Source organism: Arvicola amphibius, chromosome 12 (genome assembly GCF_903992535.2).
Source record: "Arvicola amphibius chromosome 12, mArvAmp1.2, whole genome shotgun sequence".
Lineage (NCBI taxonomy): Eukaryota > Metazoa > Chordata > Mammalia > Rodentia > Cricetidae > Arvicola > Arvicola amphibius.
In genome coordinates, this window is record NC_052058.2 from 121,971,256 (window position 1) to 121,992,417 (window position 21,162).

General features: G+C 50.9%; 1 protein-coding gene across 1 annotated transcript; it reads left to right on the forward strand.

Moving 5' to 3' along the window:
• The first annotated feature begins 250 nt into the window (after window positions 1–250).
• On the forward strand, window positions 251–20,655 carry Gys1 (glycogen synthase 1). The gene is made up of 15 exons (XM_038313949.1): window positions 251–557; window positions 1,823–2,004; window positions 3,370–3,561; window positions 4,341–4,526; window positions 4,766–4,910; window positions 6,943–7,060; window positions 7,885–8,005; window positions 8,502–8,608; window positions 9,635–9,694; window positions 9,786–9,864; window positions 12,850–12,963; window positions 13,748–13,874; window positions 15,970–16,229; window positions 18,905–18,985; window positions 19,114–20,655. Exons 1-15 carry the CDS (start codon window positions 440–442, stop codon window positions 19,438–19,440), a joined length of 2,217 nt encoding a protein of 738 aa, XP_038169877.1. The 5' UTR covers window positions 251–439; the 3' UTR covers window positions 19,441–20,655.
• Window positions 20,656–21,162: the final 507 nt, after the last annotated feature.

Here is a 21,162-nt window from a genome sequence, read left to right on the forward strand (position 1 = left end):
TCCTCCCCAAATTAGGGCCGCAGCTGAGACTGACAGTTCTACTCACCAATTACTTCCATGCTGCGCAGGAACAAGCCCCGCCCCCTGTAGGTCCAGGGAGGGTCTGGCTAGAGAAACTGGATCCCATCCTCCAATAAGAAGACGCCGCAGTCCCGTCCCCAAGACGCGGACCAATCGTACTAGACCAGCAGTGTGGGCAGTGCCTCCTGGCGGCCACAAGGCATCACTGCAGCTGCTCGCCCGACTCAGTGTCGCCGTGCTGCCTACCTGAGTCGGAGTGCTCCGGGGCGGGGGTGCGGTCGTGTAATAGGAAGCGGAGTGCTTTGCAAGCTTCCCGTGGGACACCCGCTAACCCGGCCGGTCACCAAGTCTGGTGCATTCACAGCCGACCTCTCCGGTTTTTATTTTTGGTGCTCGAAGTCCCTTGCTTGTAGCAGCCATGCCTCTCAGCCGCAGTCTCTCCATGTCCTCGCTTCCAGGACTGGAAGATTGGGAGGATGAGTTCGACCCGGAGAACACAGTGCTTTTCGAGGTGGCCTGGGAGGTGGCCAACAAGGGTGAGAACGCCAGCCTCAGTCCCTTGACCGAGGAGGGCAGTCGGGGATGGGGGCCCCAAACCCTGTTCATAGGGGCACAGAGCTTCGTGGGCGAACGCTTGGGTCCTGTGAAGAGCGCCTGTGACTTCTGTGTCCTTGAGGTGGACCAGGAGTAGGCGTCCTAGGCCCTGGGGGGAAGGGACCAGAGGCTACTCTCAAGATGGAAGGAGGCTTCAGGTCCTGCTATGTAGGGGAGAGGGCACTCACAGAGATTCCCGGGTCTTGGAGGGAGGTTTTCGAGGGCCGAGAGACCTCGGATCTACAAGGCGAAGGAGCTGATGCGTCTAACCCTGGGGAGCACTGGAGCTTTCGGGTCTGTGGTCCAGAGGATGTGACTGTGAACTAGAGTTTGCTCCTAAAAGTCAGGATTCGTGGATCGTTCAGAGAGCATGGTGGACCTGACCACTTTAGTGTAAAGACGAGGGGAGCCTAAACACTCCAATTCTTAGATCCAAGGTGGGAAAGAGCTGGGAACTTGAATGCCCAGCTGTGAAGGAGCCCAGGGCCTAAGCCATGGCTTCCTAAGTGTGGAGAGGTGTCTCCCTGTGGCCCGTCACTTGCACACTGGAATGGGAAGAACCCACAGCCCGCAGTTCGGGGGGGGGGGGGGGTGAGTCTAGACCACTAGCTTCTTGCTCGTGAGGAGGCTGGGCTGCGTGGATCTGAGTGTTTCGTTCTCTACATCCTGGGGGAGAAAAAGACTGTCTTTCCCAGCATGGTGGGAGTTGGCAGACAGAGCTGTGTCCTGCCAGGGTGCTGGTCCCAGGGCAAGAAACTGAGGACCTAGATTCCTCAATCTGAGGTGGGATCCCAGGAGGAGCAGGGCCCAGGGGCCCAGTGTGCCTGGTCCCTTCCCTGAGAGATCATAGTCAGGGTCCCTGGAGGTGAGGATTATGAATTCCAGCTTCCTTTAGGTAACTGTGGGAAGCTGAACGAGGCCATGTACCATTCTTCCCATACGAAAGTTGGGAGCATTAGAACCTGGGTCCCCAATCTTTGTTCCCCCAGCTCCTAATTCCCTCAGACTAGTCCTTTCTGTCCCAGGACCAGGAGCCTAACTCCCTGCTCCTCCCCCTCACCTCACAAGAGGGCTGCCCTCCAGGCTTTCTATGACCCCAGCCCCCACCTCCTCTGCTTCCCGAGTGTGGGCTCCCGCCTGTCTTCTGTCCCATCAGAGCTTTGGACCAATGGTGGGGTTTTCTGTCCTTTTGCACTTTGGCCCACAGTGGGTGGCATCTACACTGTGCTGCAGACGAAGGCGAAGGTGACTGGGGATGAGTGGGGTGACAACTACTACCTGGTGGGACCGTACACGGAGCAGGGTGTGAGGACACAGGTGGAGCTGCTGGAACCCCCGACTCCTGAGCTGAAGAGGACCCTGGATTCCATGAACAGCAAGGGCTGCAAGGTGGGACAGCTCTACCCAGGCGGGTGGGAACATGGCCTGCCAGCAGGGGCCACACAGGAGGCCTGGGTCCCAGCAGACCCAGGGAAGAAAGGGACAGACAGGTATAGGGTCTGGTAAGGAAGGCCAGTGGTACCGGGTAGATGGATGGAGATGGATCTAAGCTGAGCTCCTCAGACCCATAGGGTAGAAGCAAGCTGGAGCTGGACAGAAAGACAGCCAGAGCCAGGTGCTGTGTGCACACCTGCAATCCCAGCACTCTGGACCGTAACAAGACACTGTCTCAAAATTAATGAAGAAAGTAAAGAACAGTAGCCAGGCAGGCAAAAAGCTGGGGTGTTCATGGAGAGAGGAGAGATGGGAGTAGAGGGATAGAGTCTGAGATGAGCAGGTCCAGGGACTAAAGAGAGGAGGAAAAGGGCATGGCTCAGTGTAGATTCTTCTGCCTAGGATCCCCCAATGGAGGACTGGGGTTGTGGCTCAGTGGTAGAGCACTGCCTGCCCCCATGTTCAGTCTTGAGAGATGTCAGTTAGTCCAAGCACTCAGAAGGCAGAGGCAGGTGGATCTCTGAGTTCAAGGTCAGGACAAGAGAAACCTTGTCTTAGAGAGAGAGAGAGAGAGAGAGAGAGAGAGGAAGAAGAGGAAGAGGAAGAAGAAGAGGAAGAAGGAAGGAGTGATTCTTAGGCGTGAGTGAGTGAAGTCAAAGAAGAATAAGAAGAAGCAGAAAGACCGAAGAATAAGAATAAGAAGAAGAAGAGAAGAAGCAAGAAGAAGAAGGTGGGTGATGTGGTGATGTTGTCTGGCTTCTGTGGAACAGTGCCATGAGAGGCAGGCAGAAGGCACAGACTAGGGGTTGGGGAAGACAGACAGACAGAACAGACAGACCGGTCAGGGCTCCATTATCACAACCTGTTTTTGGGGCGGGCTCCAGCATCCAGTTCAGTGCCAGATCATGTCCCTATGGGACCCCAGAGCAGCCATGTACACTCACATCCCCAGGGCTAACCTGTCTCCTAATAATAGACCCCTCCCAGCAAAGGGCAGACAACAGCTGGGAGGGGGAGGGTAACCCCAGTGAGTCTCTGGCAGGACCAAGCCAGAATTTGGATGGATGTGGACAATGGAGTTTTAGGGAAGTGGCCGTGGATAGGAAAGTACAGTCCTGGTTGTTAGGGGTGTGATTACAGATTACAACACAGGCCATGGCAGAGGAGAAACCTAGCAGGCGGCAGTTAGGTAGGGGCACGAGCTAGCGAGGCAGTGGGTGAAGACCGTGAGCCAGCTGAGCTCAGTTCCCAGGTTCCAGAATAAGGCAGTGGGGTGAAGCACAGGCCAGCTGTCTGAGCCTCCCTCTGCCTGTCTCCTAGGTGTATTTTGGGCGTTGGCTGATCGAGGGAGGACCCCTAGTGGTGCTCCTGGATGTGGGGGCCTCAGCCTGGGCCCTGGAGCGCTGGAAGGGGGAGCTTTGGGACACCTGCAACATCGGGGTACCGTGGTACGACCGTGAGGCCAATGACGCTGTCCTGTTTGGCTTCCTCACCACCTGGTTTCTGGGTGAGGTAGGCCCTCCTACAGACCCCCCACCTCATCCTCTCTACCCAGACTGGAAACCTAATCACCATCCCTTCTTGGGCCAGAGGGTGGGCTTCCCCTGGGCATTCTTGGAATTGTGGGTTCTTTAATGCAAGGATCAACTCTGATTTGGGGGTATACGAATACCCAGGGGTGCAGCTTGTTTTCTCAGAAGCGCCAGCTGCAGCCTCTTTTAGTCTCCAGTGTGAACACACTAAGGCCTTGCCTCTGGGAGGGTGTGTCAGAAGTGGGGTGGGTCACAGGAACTCTGGGAGTTGCTCTCCTGTTGATGCTGACTAGATTTAAGCTTGGAGGGGACTCATGATGCTTACAGATCGAGAGTTGGTTTCAGGACCCAGAATCTGGGCTGCTCCCTCCCCCATCCTAGGGGAAACTTGACTGTAATGCTCTAGGACAAACAGGACACCTTGATTCAAGGGATTCTGAAAGTTTGATCCTTTTTTACACATAAAACGTCTACTGCCATTGATTGCGATACCAAGTATGGAATTGAGAGCGGGACTTGGGGACATGGGCATGTTAGTCCTTCCATTTCAGCCTTGCCAGGCTTTAGACACTGGCAAACAAACAAACGAGTTCCCATCAGCTTCTGGGACCGAGGTCGGCGGGTTCAGGGCCTTGTCTGTGCGAATGCTGCCTGCTGTTTTAACGTCAGTGGTCTGCCGTCCCTTGCTTCCTCGTGCATGCTGGGGGCTCCTTCTGTGACATGTGGAAACACAGTGACCCTGTCCCCGTTGCTCTACAGTTCCTGGCACAGAACGAGGAGAAGCCATATGTGGTTGCCCACTTCCATGAATGGTTGGCAGGCATTGGTCTGTGTCTGTGCCGTGCCCGGCGCTTGCCGGTGGCAACCATCTTCACCACCCATGCCACGCTGCTGGGGCGCTATCTGTGTGCTGGTGCTGTGGACTTCTACAACAACCTGGAGAACGTGAGCTGGAAGCGTGGGAGACACACACATTGCATGACAGCCCAGAGCCCTCCCAGAGAATCATGCTGCTGAGAGTCCAGGCTCCCAGCCCGTCTACCATTAGACACCGGGGCAGACCCTGAACCTCTCCCTCACACCCAAGAGAGCAGCCCAGACCCTATTCTCAGAGTCCAGCTGCCAGTCCCAACCTCCTTTCGGGGCTGCAGTCCGGACCCTGATTCCCCTCCCTTCCTGCCCAGTTCAATGTGGACAAGGAAGCAGGTGAGAGGCAAATCTATCACCGCTACTGCATGGAGCGAGCCGCTGCCCACTGCGCTCATGTCTTCACCACTGTGTCCCAGATCACTGCCATTGAGGCTCAGCACCTCCTCAAAAGGAAACCAGGTAAGGTCTGCGCTCTGGCCGCTGCAGACGGCGGAGGGAGAGGCTCTGCCAATCCCCACCAGTTTAGTTTTACTCTGGAAAATAGAGCATGAGTAGAGTTGACTTCCTGGGAGTCCTGGTAACTTGTAAGTGAAGCTGGCCACCTCTGCCTCCTGAATGACACAGACAGTAGGGTAATAGGTAATAGGAGCTAGAGGTTTTTTTATTCTGTTTTTTGGTTTGGTTTAGTTTTTTGAGCCACGCTTTCTCTGTAGCTTTGGAGCCTGTCCTGGAACTAGCTCTGTAGATCAGGTTGGTCTCGAACTGACAGAGATCCGCCTGCCTCTGCCTTCTGACTGCTGGGATTAAAGGCGTGCGCGCTGCCACTACCGCCCAACGAGTTTCTTTTATTCTGATTTCACAAGTGGCTAACATATGCCGATCTTCTGAAAGAAATGCAAATATAGCAGGCTTTATTTTTGAATAAAGTAGGGTTGGAACTAGATTTGCTCATCCTGCCCCATATGCTCCTCAACTTTAAACTTTGCCCTAGGTCCTGCGTTGTAATTTTTTGTTGATTTGTTGTAAAGTGTGTGTGTGTGTGTGTGTGTGTGATGCACAGTGATTTATATTTCATACATGTATATGTGGAGACCAGAAAAGACTCTCAGGTGTCCTCTCTGTGACTGACTGACTGACTACCTAATTTTTTTAGAGGTTTTATTTATGTATGTGCGTGTCCTTGTGAGTGGGTACATGCACCCATGTGTGCACATATGTGTATTCATGGAGGGTAGAGGAGGACTTGGATCCTGACCATCAGATGGAGTTCCAAGCACTGTTAATCACCCGAAACAAGTGCCTTGAGAGCAGTAGGCTGGCTTCGCTGCTGAGCCATTTCTCCCGACACCTACAAGCAGGGTCTCTCACTGAACCTGGAGTTTGCCATTTTGCCGAGGCTGTTTAAGCTCCCGGGATCTGCCCGTCTTCGCCCACCCCAGTGCTGGCGTTACAGGCATACTTAACCATGCTCAGCTTTCATTGGCTGCTGTGTGTTTGGTTTGGGGTCCTCTTTTTAAGCAGTTTTATTAGCATTTTCATATGTGTAGCTCTCAGTGCCCCAGCTCCCACAGAGGGGTGACTACATGGGGAACTGATGGGCTCAGGATCTCTGAGGGTGTGGCTTTCATCTGTCCTCCCTCTCTGAAACAGGAACTAAAAATACCACCACTGGTCCACTTCCCCCAAGATATACCTTCTCTTTCTCTCTCTTTTTTTTTTTAAAAAAGGTTATTATTTTATGATTTATTTATTTTTACTTTATGTGCATTGGTATTTTGTCTGCATGTATGCTGTGCAAGGGAGTCAGATCCCCTGGAGGTAGAGTTACAGACAGTTGTAAGCTTCCCTGTGGGTGCTGGGAATTAACCCAGGTCCTCTGGAAGAACAGCCAGTGCTCTTAACCGCTGAGCCATCTCTCTAGTCCCCTCTTTTTCTTTTATTTTCTTTTTTCAGCCAAGTTCTCTCTGGGGTGGCCTTACACTGAGGGTTCAGTCCCTGAAGGGCCTCAGTTACCACAGTGCTGTGACAGCATGCTCGGTCACTTTTGGTCGACGTGCTGTCTGTCTTCGTGCCTCTTTCAGGAGCTCCCCTCATATAATTTTTAAAAACGTGTTTGGTGTGTGTGTGTGTGTGTGAACCCTGGTTGCTGTTCTAGAAAACCCAGGTCCTTCCCCCCCCCCCGCCCCGCTGCAACCCCATGGTGGCTCACAACCATCTGTAATTCCACTTCCTAGAGATCTGACAACCTCTTCTGGCCTCACAGGCAACAGACACACACATTGTACATGGACATACTCGTAGCCAAAGCACCAATACACATAAAATAAAAGGAATAAATCCCAAAACTAAAATGAGAAATAAAGGTCAAGTAGAATGAGTCCCTTGGAGCCGGGTTCACCGGGGCTGCGGGACAGTGAAGTTACAGCAGGAATCGTTTCCCTCTTGATCAGAACAAAGAAATGAAACGTGGGGCTTGCTCTCCCAACCCTAGATATTGTGACCCCCAACGGGTTGAATGTGAAGAAGTTCTCTGCTATGCACGAGTTCCAGAACCTTCATGCTCAGAGCAAAGCACGAATCCAGGAGTTTGTGCGAGGTCATTTTTATGGGTATGTGAGCCAGGTGGCTAAGAGAGGGCGGGGGTCCAGACTCCCACGTCTCAGAGAGGGTGAAGGTTTAGATTCCTTGGTCCTTCAGCCCTGGGACAGCTGTGGTCTCCATTATTTCTCTCTCTCTCTCTCTCTCTCTCTCTCTCTCTCTCTCTCTTTGGTTTTTGGTTTTTTTGAGACAGGGTTTCTTTGTGTAGCCTTAGGTGTCCTGGAACTTACTCTGTAGACCAGGCTGGCCTCAAACTCAGAGATCTGCCTGCCTCTGCCTCCCAAGTGCTGAGATTAAAGGTGTGCACCACCACTGCCCAGCTCTTTTTTTTTTTAAGATTTATTTATTATGTATACAATGTTCTGCCTGCATGTGTCCCTATAGGCCAGAAGTTGGCACCAGATCTTATTACAGGTAGTTGTGAGCCACCATGTGGTTGCTGGGAATTGAACTGAGAACCTCTGGAAGAATAATCAGTGCTCTTAACAGCTGAGCCATCTCTCCGGCCCGCTCCATTATTTATTTATTTATTTATTTATTTATTTATTTTTTTATTTATTTTCTTTTGGTTTTTTTTGAGACAGGGTTTCTCTGCAGCTTTAGAGCCTGTCCTGGAGCTAGCTCTTGTAGACCAGGCTCCATTATTTCTTGATATCTAGAGCCGTGTGATGGGTGTTAATTAAATGTCCATCAAAGGAGAAAATGCTCCAATCTGACCGTGACCTCTGATACCAGTGTATTGTAAAAAATGCTTTGGCCCTGTGGCTTCTGGGATTTGTAGTTTTCAGAACCAGCTTGGGAACTGAGACCTCATTCTTTCCTGTGACTTGTTTAGGCACTTGGACTTCAACTTAGACAAGACTCTGTATTTCTTTATTGCTGGCCGCTATGAGTTCTCCAACAAGGGAGCTGATGTGTTCCTGGAAGCCTTAGCCCGGCTCAACTATCTTCTCAGAGTAAGGCCTGGTCCATGGAGAGGAAGCTGGAGGAGAAAAAGTATCCATAGCCAGGGAGAACGGAGACCTACGGGGTGGTTATGGAAACCCTCGGGTAGGAGCAGAGCATAGAGACTCAGCAGTCAGGCCTGGTGTCACAGGCCTGCTCTCCCATTCTGGGGGCAGGGAGGGCAGAAAGATCAGCAGTCAGGTCTGGGGGCAGGGCGAGGGGGGGAGCTGGGGGGGATGGAAACAGGACTGGGAGTTTGGCTCAGTGGTAGAGCACCTACATAGATGGGCCGAAGATGTGGCTCAGTGCGGGCAGAGCCCCTGCCTAGGATGGCCCAGTGAGAGCTAGAGGTATGACCAGTGGTACATACAGCACCTACCTATGCAGTAGACTTTGATTTTAATCTCCTGTATTGTGATAAAAAAGAAAGTCAGAAGTCCCATAGTTCTTAGCCACGATGGCATGGTTGAGTTCAGTGTCCTGATGTTCCTGTGCTCCTTGTCCCAGGTGAACGGCAGTGAGCAGACAGTTGTTGCCTTCTTCATCATGCCGGCCCGGACCAACAATTTCAATGTGGAGACCCTGAAGGGCCAAGCCGTGCGGAAACAGCTCTGGTCAGCAGTCCTTGACCGGCTGACCCAGGGGTCCACACCTTATCTCTCTGTGGTGGCTATCTCTGACCTGATCAGGACACCACACCCATTCCTAGTAAAACCTTCACTTAAAGCACATGGTCTGGCTGGAAGTGTGAGCACATGATCAGGGCAGATGATCCACCTCAAAGTTTCTGCCCAGCCACCAGCTGTGACCTTCCTTTTCATTCTGCCAAGCCACTGCATCCTTCCTGGGCCCATTTCCTGCTCTCTGACACCCATGCGTTCACTATCCCCCAGCCTCTGACTATCTACAGCGCTCGGGCACTGTTCTAACCCTGGTGAGAGCCGGTACATGTTGAAGTGTGGGCGAGCTTGGAATGCAGCTCGGTCCGTAGAGCACTTGCCCAGCACTTGTAAGACCCTTGGTTCAGTCCCCAGCATTGCATAGACCCGGATCGTGGTCCATTTCTCTAATCCTATCAGTTGGGAAGGGGACACCGAAGGCTCAGAAGTCCAAGGTCATACCAGCCAGCACACTGAGGCCAGAGTGTGAAGGGGGTCAGGGAGAGGGGTCCAGGGTGGCTGGATCAGCGTGTCCCTGGGAGGATCGTAAGTCATGAGACAGTAGGGTGATAGTCTTTCCGAGCTCGTGTGCCAAGATGTTCCTCTCTCAGAATATTACTCCTCTTGTTTATAAAACAGGACCTCACATCACTGTCCAAGGTTCACCCAAACCCTAATAATAGCTGACATTTCTGGAAGGCTCTGTGGCTGGGCTTCCTCCCGACCTCGCAGGCTCTCTGCAGCTCCGAGGTCCATTCTATTTTTACACTCCCCTCACAGATGAGTCGCTGACATCAGAGGAAAAGCCACCTGTCCCCAGCCACACCTCTCAAGGAGCTGAAGCTTCCTCCAATCTCCACCCCCAGTCTGAAGCCCCCCAGGGCCTGCTTCTTGGCCCAGATCTCAGTTTTCCTGTCGCCCCAAAGCCTGACAGTAAACAGTAGCTGATGAGTGTGTGACATTTGTCTCTCTCCCTTCCAGGGACACAGCCAATACAGTTAAGGAGAAATTCGGGAGGAAGCTTTACGAGTCCTTACTAGTGTGAGTGCCTGGCCCTGACCCTGTCGTCATTGGTCACCCAACCTGAGCTGTTCACCTCTTCATTTCCAAATGCCTGTCTCTCCCCTTGCAGGGGGAGCCTCCCAGACATGAACAAGATGCTGGACAAGGAGGACTTCACTATGATGAAGAGAGCCATTTTTGCTACTCAGGTATGGTCTGCATCCCTGAGAAGAGTGCTGGCCGTTCCCAGCATTTCCTGAGGCCTCTTGCCCCAAAGGTTTCTATTCTCTTGGGTTACCCTTAATAGAGAGCCAATTCTGAGATCCACAGAAATGTCAATATAAAACACAACTTCCACATCAAAGGGAATAAGATTGTTTATTCTAGCCTGGTGGTGGTGGCTCACACTGTTAAGGAGACAGAGGCAGGTAGATCTCTGATTTTGAGGCCAGCCTGGTCTACAGAGTGAATTCCAGGACAGCCAGAACTATACACAGAAACCCTGTCTTAAACAAACAAAACAAAATAAAAAGAGGGAGGGAGGGAGGGAGGGAGGGAGGGAGAGAGAGAGAGAGAGAGAGAGAGAGAGAGAGAGAGAGAGAGAGAGAGAGAGTTTATTCTGTAGCCAAGTGTGACCATGGGCCAGGCACACAAATTTAGGTCACTTGGAACACCATGTTCCAATATAGTAACCATTTTTTGACTTTGTATGATAACAGAACAGAGAAAGTGATAACATAAGGTATTTTAAAACACACTGGTGGGGACATCAGGTTAGAAGGGTTACAGCAAAGGGAGAAATCTCAGCTGTAGACCTAAAATGCTGTCTGACGGCATTTCTAGTCTTGGTGGAAACTAGGGTTTTACTAAGTTAATACAGCCCAGAAGGCTTTATCTTTATTTTTTAGTCATGGCTCTTATTAAACCAGAGACAGGTGGCAAAGAGCAGCTATTTGGGGGGCTGAAATTAATTAATGTGTGTCTGTGGGGCAGGGAGAAGGAGGAGACAGGGTTTCTCTGTGTAACAGCTCTAGATGTCCTGAAACTAACAACTAACTCTTTAATCCAGGCTGGCCTCAAACTCGCAGAGATCCGCCTGGCTCTGCCCGACTCCAAAATAAATTTTTGCTGGTGGTTTTGTGTGTGTGTGTGTGTGTGTGTGTGTGTGTGTTTATTTTTTTAAGATGTATTTATTTGTTATGTATACAGAGTTCTGCCTGCATGTATGCTTATATGCCAGAAGAGGGCAGCAGATCCTATTAAAGGTGGCTGTGAGCCACCGTGTGGTTGCCGGGAATTGAACTCAGAACCTTAGGAAAAATAAGCAGTGCTCTAAGCTGCTGAACCATCTCTCCAGCCCCCCTCTTTTTTGTTTTTTAAGATTTATTGGGCCAGGTAGTGGTGCACACCTTTAATCCCAGCACTCGGGAGGCAGAGGCAGGCAGATCTCTGTGAGTTTGGGGCCAGCCCGGTTTACAAGAGCTAGTTCCAGGTCAGGCCCCAAAGCTACAGAGAAACCTTGTTGCCAAAAATCAAAAAGAAAAAATACTTAGTATGTATACAGTGTTCTGTCTGCATGTATTCCTGCAGGTCAGAAGAGGGCACCAGATCTTATGTTTGTGAGTCACCATGTGGTTGCTGGGAATTGAACTCAGGACCTCTAGAAGAGCAGCCAGTGCTCTTAACCACTGAGCCATCTCTCCAGCCCATGCTGGTAGTTTTTTTTTTTTAGGGGGGGGGTGGTTTTTTTTTTTTGGTCTTATTATTGAAGACACATTTTCTCTGCTTAGCCTTGGGCTATCCTGGATCTCTCCATGTAGACCAGGTTGGCCTCAGACTTAGAGATCTTCCTGTTTTAGCCTTTGGAGTACTAGGATTAAAGCATGGGTCCCCTAGCCCACTCCCATGGCTGTGTCTTATTTCCCTCAGAACCCTCTGATTCCTGAGGTTGGAATTAAGTGAATGGGAAGCATTAGGAAGATGAGGCCCATGAAATAAGAACTACATTTTGAACTTTATTGACTGACTTCCTTTGATCCTAAGGCTTTGATTCCTATGGTCCACATTGATGAGGCTGTTTTAGAATCTAGACAGCTAACATGGACTAATGGGATAAGATGTGCTTTTGGAGAAAATATTTCTGAAGTGAGGCAGCCACTTCCTTCTTGAATAATGCTAACATGGGCTACTGGGATTGTAGCGTTTTTGTTTCTTTGTTCAATTTTGTTTGTTGTTTTTTTTTTTTTTTTAAATATTCATTTATTTATTATGTATACAATATTCTGTCTTGTGGCCAGAAGAGGGCATCAGATCTCATTTCAGATGGTTGTGAGCCACCATGTGGTTGCTGGGAATTGAACTCAGGACCTTTGGAAGAACAGGCAATGCTCTTAACCGCTGAGCCATCTCTCCAGCCCATGTTTTGTTTTGTTTTTGAGACAGGGTTTCTCTGTGTATCTCCAGGTGTCCTGGAACTCACTCTGTAGACCAGGCCGGCCTCAAACTCAAGAGATTTGCCTGTGTCTGCCTCCCTGAGTGCTGGGATTAAAGGCATGTGCCACCACTGCCTTGTGGGAGTTGTAGTTTTTGGCCCTCACACACTGCCATTGTGTGTCTTTTAGCGAGGTGGTGCAACAGTCATAAGCTCTTCCTAGGAGAAAAGTCTAGGGTTTCCTGTCAATCTGTCTGTGAGTTGCAGCTATGATTCCTGGGTTTTTAAGAAAACTACAACTCCCAGCTGCCCTTACAGCTTGCTATCAAATGGACACAACTGCCCACTTGGCTGGGGGCATTTAAATTTTCTTGGGATTTCTTTATTTTGGGGGGGACAGAGTCAGCTTCCTGCTGCCATTCTGGTTTATGTTACATGGTTACATCAACCAACCAAGGTGGCTGTAAAGGCCACGTGGTTGCTTTCATCTTGCCGAGGTTTCTTGGGATTTCTTTAAGGACAGACACTTCTTCATTATCTGTGAAGCGCCTCAGATCAGCTCTGCCTCAGTTTACTGGGTTTTCTGTTGTGGTGGTGGCTTTGCTCATGATAGTTATAGGAAAAAGCAGGGTTTCAGTCTGGAATTTGTTGGCCTCCGTTAGGGACATCTTCAGATCCCTGGCATTAGCATGGCCCATGAACAAGCAGCAAATGCAAATCTGTCCCTCCCTTGACTCCTCCACCTCACTTGTGGCTTCTACAGCGGCAGTCTTTCCCCCCTGTGTGCACCCACAACATGCTAGACGACTCCTCAGACCCCATCCTGACCACCATTCGCCGAATTGGCCTTTTCAACAGCAGTGCTGACCGTGTGAAGGTGAGGTGGCTGGTGGGGATGGGGCTGGTGGGGATGGGGTTGGTGGGGATGGGGCTGGTGGGGATGGGGTTGGTGGGGATGGGGCTGGTGGGGATGGGGTTGGTGGGAATGGGGCTGGTCCTTGGGTTTCGTATTTCTTACCGCCCTAGTTTATCAACTGTACTGTTTCAGGGTTTCTGTTGCTAAGAAGAGGCAGCATGACCGTGACAACTCTTATAAGGGAAAACATTTAATTGGGACTGGCTTACAGTTCAGAGGCTTAGTCCATTCCGCCATGGCGGAAGCATGGCAGCCACAGGCAGACATGCTGCTGGGGAGGGAGCTGAGTGTGCCACATCTGGATCCAAAGGCAGACTTGCTGCTGGGGAGGGAGCTGAGTGTGCCACATCTGGATCCACAGGCAGACATGCTGCTGGGGAGGGAGCTGAGTGTGCCACATCTGGATCCACAGGCAGACATGCTGCTGGGGAGGGAGCTGAGTGTGCCACATCTGGATCCACAGGCAGACATGCTGCTGGGGAGGGAGCTGAGTGTGCCACATCTAGATCCACCCCCAGTGGCACACTTCCTCCAACAAGGCCTTACCTCCTAATAGTGCCACTCCCTATGAGTGTGTGTGGGGGGAGGGCATTTTTATTTCAAACCACCACCTGAACTATTTAGAAAGAACAGTGACTTCTGAGGCCAGCTGAATTTAGTTTAAGTCTTTGGCTTGTCCACTTTGCTGTTTGTTTGATGTGCCCTCCCTGGCTACTCTGGGTCCTTACTTACCTTTCTTTGGCAGGTGATTTTCCACCCGGAGTTCCTCTCCTCCACGAGCCCTCTGCTCCCAGTGGACTATGAGGAGTTTGTCCGGGGCTGTCACCTTGGAGTCTTCCCCTCCTACTATGAGCCCTGGGGCTACACACCTGGTGAGTGTTGGGGGAGGGGTGGCAGAGTGCTGTGGTTTGTGCAGTTCTGGCATGAACCCACAACATGGCTCCTCAGTTTAGGGATGATGGTAAGGGCCCAGCCTGTTCCATTGTACGGCTTTGTGACACAGAAGTGCACAGGGCTCAGGACTAGGAGACTGGTGTGGTGTTCATTTCTGGTGCTTGTCATGGATCCAGTTTGCTGGCGTGTGATCTCTCAGAACCATGAGGTGCTGATGAGCAAGACTGCTCCCAGGGCCTCTCAGCCTTGCTGTGTAGCCAAGGCTGGTCTTGAACCTCTGATCTTCTTGCTTCTACTAGCAGAGTGCTGGGATTACAAGCCTGCGCCATTGTGACCTGTTTGTACAGTGCTGGCTGTCAAACCTAGGGCTTTGTGTACACCAGGCAAGCATTCTACCAGCTGAACTTCCTGGTCCCCTCTCCACACCCCTCTTCAGCCTGAGCTCTGAGTTGCAATCGCCTGTTTCAAAGTCTCCCTCATTGAGGGAAGACCATGGGGCTTTCTTGTGAATTTTTGTATTTTTACACAGGGTTTTGTGAAACCCAAGCTCACTGTGTCTGAGGTTGACCTTGAACTCTTGATATCTTTTGAGTGTTTGTATTATAGGTATATTCATCAGTTCTCTCTCTCTCTCCACATACACACACACACACACACTGAGTGAATCATTGTTTCTTTTCCTTACAGAGCTTGGGTGAGGGGTTACTCAGAGGAGTGTGGGAATCCTTAAAGCAGTCATATCACAGAGGAGAGGAGTCTCCCCATCTCCACGGCTGCAGCAATGGGGCCTCCTCCCACACTCTATAATGTAGGACCTCCTACGGCCATAAGACCAATAAAGCTAGAACAGAATTACATGTATCTGGGAGGAGATGTGGGAAGGAGTGGCTAGAATCTCCAGAGAGGGGTAATGCTCACCCCCTCCTTCTATGAGGAAGCAGCAGCCCGGGCCTTGAGGGTCACTTGCGAGCTCTGGCACTGCTCTAATTAAGATAATAATGGCCGGGTGCTAGTAGCAGAGGCAGGTGTATCTCTGTGAGTTCGAGGCCAGCCTGGTCTACAGAGCGAGTTCCAGACAGCCAGGGCTACACAGAGAAAACCTGTCTCAAAAGAAAAAAAAAAAAGGTCATTGTTGTTGTGCCTGGAAAGCATTGTTCTACCATGGGGTCTCTGTCACCTAGACTTGAACCCACGGCAGCCCTTGCCTTAGCTTCTTCCTGTTGGAGGGCCTATCCTGAGCCTGGGATCGCCCACTGCCGTCAGCTCACTCTGAGCTCTTTCCTTACTCCCAGTGGAAACATACTGGGTGTGGCTAGAACACTGGGAAGGCTGAGGCAGCAGTCAGCATTTCAAGGCCTTCCTGGGCTCCACAGTAAACCCTCAGACAAACCACCAGGTAGCAGCTAGCATCTCTACCTGCAATGCTAACTAATGGATGCAGAGGCAGGAAGATTGGGAGTTCAGGGTCATCCTTGGCTACCTAGTGAGTTTAGGGTCACAATTAAAAGCAATTAAGAGCATTGACTGAGCCCGGTGGCGGTAACGCACACCTTTAATCTCTGCACTTGGGAGGCAGAGGCAGGCGGATCTCTGTGAGTTCAAGGCCAACCTGGTCTACAAAACAAGTTCCAGGACAGCCAGGGCTACACAGAGAAACCCTGTTTTGAAAAACATACGTACATACATGCATGCATGCATATCTCAGAACAACAACCACCAACCTGACTATGACCATGTGATAATCCAAAATTTATACTCTGACACACAGGCTCACATAGACACACACAATGTATCTTATGTGATGATTAAATAGAGTTCTTTATGTAAGCCCAGCATTAGTGTTCCATAAATAAGTATCCTCTTAATCATGGGCTTTTCAGCGGATTCACTTTTCTGAGTCTCCTAGCTTCCCTTCCTAGAAATGGGGGAGGCCCTCAGCATCCCTGAGGTGCAGCCAGGGTGTGCTTGGCTCAGTTGCCACCAGTTGCCAGCAGGTGGCAATGTAGAGGCCTCTCTTGCGGAGCAGGCTGGAGAGACCTGTTGAGTTTGCTGTTCCCACTCTTGGCCCTACAGCGGAGTGCACCGTCATGGGCATCCCCAGCATCTCCACCAACCTCTCGGGCTTTGGCTGCTTTATGGAGGAACACATCGCAGATCCCTCAGCTTACGGTATTTACATTCTGGATCGGAGGTTCCGCAGCCTGGATGACTCCTGCTCGCAGCTCACCTCCTTCCTCTACAGTTTCTGTCAGCAGAGCCGGCGACAGCGCATCATCCAGCGGAATCGCACAGAACGGCTGTCAGACCTGTTGGATTGGAAGTACCTAGGCCGGGTATGACCGACTTCCCTTTCCTTAGCCTCAGCTGGTTCTGTAGCCTTAAGAGGCTGGAGATAGAGGGGCATGGTGGCGCGCGCCTTTAATCCCAGCAGTTGGGAGACAGAGGCAGGAGGATCCTGGTCTACAGAGCAAGTTCCAGGCTGCCAGTGATACGCAGAGAAACCCTGTCTTTATAAAAACAAAAAGAGGCTGGAGATAGGGCAGCATTTCCTACTTATAATAATTGCTGTCTCTTTAAGAAATTAATGGGACAGGAGCCAGGCGGTGGTGGCGCACGCCTTTAATCCCAGCACTCAGGAGGCAGAGGCAGGCGGATCTCTGTGAGTTCGAGACCAGCCTGGTCTACAAGAGCTAGTTCCAGGACAGGCTCCAAAGCTACAGAGAAACCCTGTCTCGAAAAACAAAACAAAACAAAACAAAACAAAAAAAAAAAAACAAAAAACAAAAAGAAAGAAATTAATGGGACAGGAGCCATGGTGGCACACACCTTTAATCCCAGCACTCAGGAGACAGAGGCACACAGATCTCTGAGTTTGAGGCCAGCCTGGTCTATAAAGAGAGGTCCAGGAAGGCCAGGGCTGTTACACAGAGAAACCATGTCTTGAAAAAGAAGAAATTAGTGTCAGGCTGGAGAGATGGCTCAGTGGTTAAAGAACACTGGCCACTCTTCCAGAGGACTAGGGTTCGATTCCTAGGACCCACATGGTGGCTCACAAACATCTGAAATTCCATTCCTAGGGGGATCTGACACCCTCTGGTCTCTGTGGGCACCGGATGTACTTGTGGTGCACAAACACAACAAGCAGGTGGACACCCTTCACATAAAAACAATAACAACAATAAATTCGGTGGCCCCTGTTGTGTGCAGCACTGAAAAGTAGAGTTAAGAGGATCCTTGGGGCTCTGGATAGCCAGCACCCTCTTTATGATAGGCAAACCCCCCACCTCATAAAAACAAGATGAAGGCCTGGCATTGTTACACACCTTTTATTTCAGTACCTCACCTGCAGAGGCAGGTGGATCTCTGTGAGTTCAAAGCCAGCCTAGTCTACATAACAAGACCTGTCTCCAAAAAGAAAAAAAAGATGGGCTGGAGAGAGTGGAGAGAGGGCTCGTTGTGGTTAGGCACACTTGCTGTGTGATTATCAGCATGCAGTCGCCAGCACTCACGGGAAACAATGGTCATTCCACCGCCAGGAGTCAGTGTCACTCGTACATGCACCAAAAAAAAAAAAAAAAAAAAAAAAAAAAAAAAAAAAAAAGAAAGAAAGAAAAGAAAAGAAAAAAGAAAGGAAAAGAAAGCCGGGTGCAGTAGTGCACACCTTTGGCTCAAGCACTTGGGGGCAGAGTCGGTAGCTCTCTGTGTGTTCAAGGTCAGCCTGCTCTCCATAGCCAGTTCCAGGATAACCTGTGCTACACAGAGAGAATCTTCCTCAAAAACAAACAAACAAACAAACCCAGACATAGACAATTATCACATGTGCTCACTCATAGGTGGTTTTTAAACATAAAGCAAAGAAAACCAACCTACAAACCACAATCCCAGAGAGCTTAGACAACAACAAGGACACTAAGAGAGATTTACGTAGATCTTATCTACATGGGAAGTAGAAAAAGACAAGATCTTCCAGTAAATTGGGAGCATGGGGACCTTGGGGGAGGGTTGCAGAAGGGAGGAGACCAGAGAAAAATGTAGAGCTCAATAAAAATCAATTAAAAAAAAAAAAAAAGGAAAACAAACAACCTAGAAATAGCATCTGGGCAGCGTTTTTTCATTTGTGTGTAGTGGCGTGCCCAGTCAGCACTTGATCTGAGAATTTGTCTGCCCTGTGGTAAGGTGTAACAAAGATTATCCATACCTAGCCAGACGGGGTATTTGCAGTTACATAAGGATATTTACCTAGGACAGACAAGTCGGCCCAGTGAACTTGTTTGCCTAAAGGTGCAGCAAAATGGAGCCTGCTGACAGTTCAGAGCCAGCTGGGTGTGAGTAGTCATACCTTCAACCCTCAACTCGAAACAGAAAACAGTCAGGTGTGGCCAGCTGTACCTATTGGCCCAGGCTTGTCATCCCGGGTACTTGGAAGGGTGAGGCAGGAGAACTATACTATCTATAAGCCAGCCTAGGCTAATTACCAAGGGAAAGTTTGTTGTCAAGCCCTGGCCTAGACTCCACCTGTGACAGGGGTAGAGCGTGGCTCAGTGTTAGCGCAGGGAAGATGGGGTGATTAGGTTGTAGACTCTTACCTAGAACCTGCCTTGCTTCTCCCGGTGATAATCAGGGGAGCATGGCTCTTCTTTTAATAAAAAATATGGCCAGGCAGTAGTGGCCCATGCCTTAAAAAACAGCACTTGGACCAGGTAGTGGTGGTGCACGCCTTTAATCCCAGCACTCCGGAGGCAGAGGCAGGTGGATCTCTGTGAGTTCAGGGCCAGTCTGGTCTACAAGAGCTAGTTCCAGGACAGGCTCCAAAGCTACAGAGAAATCCTGTCTTGAAAAAACAAAACAAACAAACAAAAAACAGCACTTGGGAGACAGAGGCGGCGGATCTCTGGGTTTAACAGGACCATCAGGGCTACACAGAGGAAAAAAAGTGACTGGGCTTGATCTGCCGGTAGCTGGAGTGTAACCTCTGCCTTTGACATATTCTGTCCTCCTTTCTGCCCAGTACTACATGTCTGCACGCCACATGGCTCTGGCCAAGGCTTTTCCAGATCATTTCACCTATGAGCCCCACGCGGTAGATGCGGTAAGTGAAGTCGGGACCAATGCTGGGCCGGGCGGGACGGGCTGGTTTGGGACTGGCCGTTAATGAACACTAATGAGGGCTTAAGTGGCGCCCGTTCACCCTGTTTGTGTCTGCTCCGGGTTATGCAGTCCCAGGGGTATCGTTACCCACGGCCAGCCTCCGTGCCGCCATCGCCCTCACTGTCTCGACACTCCAGCCCACACCAGAGTGAGGATGAGGAAGAGCCCCGGGATGGACTACTGCGGGAAGACAGTGAGCGTTATGACGAGGAAGAAGAGGCTGCCAAGGACCGCCGCAACATCCGAGCACCGGAGTGGCCACGCCGAGCCTCCTGTTCTTCCTCCACAGGCGGAAGCAAGAGAAGCAACTCAGTGGACACTGGCGCCTCCAGCTCACTCAGCACACCCACTGAGCCCCTGAGTCCTACCAGTTCCGTGGGCGAGGAGCGTAACTAAGTCCCTCTACCCCACTCCCTGCCGGTCCTGTGTCCCTCCTGCAGAGGGCCTGATAGATGGGAGGGTGCCTGAACCCCACTCCAGACCCTGAGAGGGACCCATACCCAGTATGGTCCACAGCCCAGCCTATTTCAGACATTCAGCCCCTGGGCTCCAGTCTTGGAGCCCCCACACTCCACGCCGCTGTGCCTTTCTTGAATTGCAGAATGCACTCTTTGTGTTCTGGTCTGGAGTCTCCAGACTCAGACTGGGTCCCAGAGGCCAGGAATCTGCCTTTGTTCTTCGATGCCAGAGGTTTTCAGCCTCCTGGTTTATTGTTTTCCAGGCTGCTTCTTCATTTGATCCTAATCCACAGAGAGTATGCCTTGCTCAGGCCTGTCCCCAAGACCACTTCATGTTAGAATCTGTGTGGCCTCCCTGCAACCTGGACGCCAAGTGCAGAGTTAGGATGCCTCAGGGATTAACATAGTTGAATATGGGCTGGAAAAGTAACTCAGTTGTCAGAGTGCTTGCCTAGCACACCTGAAGCCCTGGGACCTAGCTCTAACACCTCACCTCGTAACCCTGAATTGCTGGTGCACCTCTGTAATTCCAGCACTCAGTAAGTAGAGGCAGAAGGTCAGGTGTTTAAGGTCTGCTACGTAGGAAGTTAGTTCAAGGCCTGGCAGGCAAAAGTCAAATGAAGCAAAGGTGGCAGTGCTTGTGGTCCTCCGTTTCAGCCCGCAGCTGGGATTCCAGGACAGGCTGCAAGCTTGGCCTCCCTGGGTGTGTCCTGCTCATTTCTCCCAGGGAGTGTGCAGAGTTGGACCAGACCATTCTGCCTTCTTGTGGACCAGAGGTTATTCTTCCCTTTGGCCCAGTGTCCCCTCCAGGAAATGCCTCCTTTGCGAACAGGATGATTGTCAGCCCCACAACGGCTCAGCCTGCCTTGAAACCGCTGGGCTCTGGCTCCCAGTGGCCAAATCAGGAGTCTGATCACTGTGCTGCCCCCGGGTCCCCTTTCCTGATCTAGAACCGAGCCCACTGGCTTCTTGAAGCCCCACATGTACCTCGAGGCCTTTCTGCCTGCAAGCTTTGTCCTGCCCCAGCTTCAGTGAAGGAGGGCCCTCATACCTGAGGCCCTTCTTGGTTTGCATTATTTGGAGGGGGAGGGCAGAAGGTGTGTGATTGGAGTGTGTCCAGAGATGAAAAAAATATACCTGTATTTAAGAGTTACCAGTGTAGCTGAGCATGAAGTCCCGTGGTGTGGCGCGTCTCCCCCGTCAGCTCCCCTCCCCAGCTGTGTGGAAGCTTAGTTTTTCAGGTAGGATCTTGGCACATACCCCAAGGTGGTGGCTCAAATTCACAGCAGTCCTGCCTTTAGCCTCTCAAGTGCTGGCCTCACAAACACATACCAGGAGCCCCAGCTTCCTCCTGGTTTCAGTCTACTCTTGTCTGCCAACGCTTCTGTGGAAAGCGAGGCCAGTGTTTTCAGGAAAGGTGAATGTGACTGCTTAGTTTGGATTTGAGGCTCAGTGACGCTGGGTAGAAAGGAAGATGCACAGAAGTCACAGGGGCATGTAACAAAGGATCCAAAGTTCAAAGCCTCCAAGACTGTGGCAAGACCCAGCCTCAAAGAGTGAAGAGCAGCCTCCTCGGGGTGTGGCTAAGCAGGATGTCGGCCAACATGGGAAAACCAAAACTTTCTTAGAAGCACTGCCTATTTCCTTGGTTCTCGGACCT

Bases quoted from the DNA above. Each gene is read 5' to 3' on its own strand.
- Gys1 (XM_038313949.1), top strand. From the start codon at position 440: ATGCCTCTCAGCCGCAGTCTCTCCATGTCCTCGCTTCCAGGACTGGAA. The intron at 4,527-4,765 runs GTGAGCTGGAAG...CTTCCTGCCCAG, and splicing joins TCTACAACAACCTGGAGAAC to TTCAATGTGGACAAGGAAGC. The intron at 18,986-19,113 runs GTAAGTGAAGTC...CGGGTTATGCAG, and splicing joins AGCCCCACGCGGTAGATGCG to TCCCAGGGGTATCGTTACCC.